Genomic DNA, 2,942 nt, shown 5'->3' on the forward strand with positions numbered 1-2,942 from the left:
ATGATGGCAAAGTGCAAAGATGGCAAAATCAGTAATGCACCAAAAAGCAGCATCTAATAAAACATATTCACTGTGTTGTGTGACAAAGCCGCTCCAACATGGCCATGTGGTCATAAAGGGGAAAATGCTTTTCTGTTGACTGAGTTTTGCAGTGAGTTCTGCTTTGAAGTCCCCAATGTTTGCACTCGTGTACTAACTGAAGAGCTGACTGGATTAAGAAAAGCTCCATACAATATTTGATCAAGACAAAAGGCAACTACACGTAACATTTCTTAAGAAAATACTTCTAGTTTTCTTCCATTTATTGATAAAGGCCTCTTATTCAAACTTTAATTTGACTATAAATTGTTGTCAACACCTTGATCGTGACAGCTGGCACAACATAGAAGGCAACAACATTGGCTTGAAAAACACGATTGCACTGAGTTACCAATTATATGCTGAATGGCAGGAAATACCAACACTGTTAATCAATGCATGCAACTTCCACAAATGCTGTAGACAGAGGAAGAGGAGAGTTAGCTGGAGCAGACTTGTTAACCATCAAATATTCAGCAGGTTTATCATTCTCTCCTCTTGATTATGAAGTGTGCAGTCATTATGATATCTCCTTTGCCATCTCAACATTCTCCTTGGTGATCATGCTGGGCTCTCCTTTCTGTGTCAGGTTGTCTCCCTCCATTGCTGTGTCACCAGCAAGCTTGGCTGGCTGCTCCTCCAGTTGCTCCAGTTCTTCCAGTATGGTCTGAACACGACGGACTCCGTCCCGCCTCGCCTGCCGTACATCTACACGACCCTCTGGGTCAACCGAGTCCAGTGCTAAGAGCTCTTTGGTCAGCAATTCCTCCAGTAACAAGTACTTCTTATCATTCTTCTTTCCATCAAAACATTTCACCTCCTGCTCCAGTTTAGAAACCCGTTCAACTATCTTCTGTACCTTAGCCAAGCCTGGGTGGACTGGGCACTGAGCAGCCTGTTCAGCCTCTACCTTTACAGATGGGACTTCTGGGGGAACAGCTGTCACGTCCTGGGCTTCTGGTTTTGGAGGTATTTGAACTGTGATATCTGCAGTATGTTGTTGTGGTTGTTCTGGTTTCTGGGGTGGCTGGAACTGCTGCGGCGACTGCATTAACTGTTCAGGCTGCTGAGGCTGTGGAGACATCTGAGGTGGTGCCTGGTGGAAGTGCAGCGGCTGCTGGAAGTGTTGTGGCTGCTGGAACTGCTGAGGTTGCTGAGGAGGAGGCTGTTGGAAGTGTTGAGGTTGTTGAGGCTTTTGGATGTCAGCTTCAGTGTGCAATGGCTGGGGGAGCTGCGTGTTCTCGGGTTTCTGCTGCGTGCTTTGTTGTTCCTGCTCCATTTTCTGGGGTGGGTCTCTTGTGATGACATGCTGCTGAGCCTTAGGAATTACAAAGAAGTCATTAGGAAGTGTCACAATCTAGATCAACACATACTGAACATGAAGAAAAATACAAGTGAAAACACATAAAAGTTAAACCACCTGTGGTCTCTCTCCAAGCACCTGTGTTATAATAGGTGACTGGCTTCTAATATGAGGTGGGAGGTGAATAGTAGCAGGATCGCGATGCTGGGTAATCAGTATCGGAGAAGCCCTTTCCCTGGGCGGCTGCATCGCTGCAGAGTAGCCAGGCCATTCGTCTGTCTGAATGCGATGGAAGGGCTGCTGGTGCTCTGAGTAGGGGACGCGCTGAGAATATACGGAGGGATTTAACTGAGCCTGTGTTTGTGTTTGGCCTCCTCCACCCTCATGGATCACCGGGATAGGGATGTAACCTGCTTGAAGACTAGTGCTGCTGGGCCGTGGGGGTTGGTGATGCGGGACAGTGTAAACCTTAAAAATAAAAGATCAAATTAAAATTCCAATTCAGAAATTTCTGTATACAACATACATTTCTGTATACATTTTTCCATTTCCTTTTTAAAACAAGCCAAGTCCTACCTCCGCTGTTTGTGAAACAGGTGAGCCGACCTTTCCGGGATCAGTGGAGCAGCTCTCTGAAGGTCCATGTAAGGGTGATCTAGGCCTGCAGTGGAGCGCTGGTGTCGGAGAAGGCGTTCGCCCGTCTGTCCGGATAGTCTGTGCAGTGGATGGCTGGATGTAGGAATAACATGGATGCTGTTGCTGCCTCAGTTCTGCGCCCTCATGGAAGACTGGGATGGGAACATAACCTGGGCGAAGAATAGGGTGCTTCATCTCCCTCACGAAGGTCTTCTGTGTCTCCTGGGGGCTTGGTTCTGGTGGTATGTTGGGTCCATTTGCTGAAACTTCTCTGACCTGAAACATAGCCAGTAGTATATTGATATAATTTAAAAATGTTAACCAATGAGTATTAAGAATCTTTTCTCAATTATTAAGTATTATGTTAAATATTTTTACCACATGATTGGCTTGAGCAATTCTTTTTATTATTTTTATCCAAGCCATTCTTGCTTATAGTTGTGTAAAAGATTTAAATTATCTTTATTTAGGTACTGCTTCCTCCACTAGGAGATACATTTAAATGAAGTTCAGGCAAAACTCTGTTTAAAACATGTTACCAACAAAAACTTATTACAAACATATTAATACATAGTGTACAACCAAATGGTTTTCAAAACCTGGAGGTATTTTTTAATAGTAAAGTGTTCTCAGACATGCGAAGGTTATAGGTTAAAATCTAACATTTCCACAGAGGGACGCCAAAAGTATCACCTCTTTGAGTATTTGATAAATGAAAATAACTTGTGATTAACAGAGACTCCAGCCAATTTCCAGTCAGACAACTGCTGTGTTTCAGTTTGATATTTTGCTCCACAGTCAGAGTGACATCAGTCACCTGTTTAAATTCCCTAACATATCCCACACACAATAGTTTGGCACACCCTCTTAAAATAACATGATATTAGCTAATCATTATGTCATGCAGAGAGAGAGAGAGAGACAG

General features: G+C 43.9%; 1 protein-coding gene across 1 annotated transcript; it reads right to left on the reverse strand.

Annotated features, from left to right (window-relative positions):
- Positions 1-6: 6 nt before the first annotated feature.
- On the reverse strand, positions 7-2,317 carry LOC111653960 (BAG family molecular chaperone regulator 3-like). The gene is made up of 3 exons (XM_023404746.2): positions 1,958-2,317; positions 1,499-1,849; positions 7-1,396 (listed from the first exon to the last, which is right to left on the reverse strand). The coding sequence occupies exons 1-3, from the start codon at positions 2,300-2,302 to the stop codon at positions 599-601; spliced, it is 1,494 nt and encodes a 497-aa protein (XP_023260514.1). The 5' UTR covers positions 2,303-2,317; the 3' UTR covers positions 7-598.
- Between the last annotated feature and the right edge of the window lie 625 nt (positions 2,318-2,942).

Source organism: Seriola lalandi, unplaced genomic scaffold (assembly GCF_002814215.2).
Source record: "Seriola lalandi dorsalis isolate HSWRI2012SDOR001 ecotype SW California unplaced genomic scaffold, Sedor1 jcf7180001974380, whole genome shotgun sequence".
Classification (NCBI taxonomy): Eukaryota; Metazoa; Chordata; class Actinopteri; order Carangiformes; family Carangidae; genus Seriola; species Seriola lalandi.

Bases quoted from the DNA above. Each gene is read 5' to 3' on its own strand.
- LOC111653960 (XM_023404746.2), bottom strand. From the start codon at position 2,302: ATGTTTCAGGTCAGAGAAGTTTCAGCAAATGGACCCAACATACCACCA. The intron at 1,850-1,957 runs GTAGGACTTGGC...TTTATTTTTAAG, and splicing joins CTGTTTCACAAACAGCGGAG to GTTTACACTGTCCCGCATCA. The intron at 1,397-1,498 runs GTGGTTTAACTT...GTAATTCCTAAG, and splicing joins TGCTTGGAGAGAGACCACAG to GCTCAGCAGCATGTCATCAC.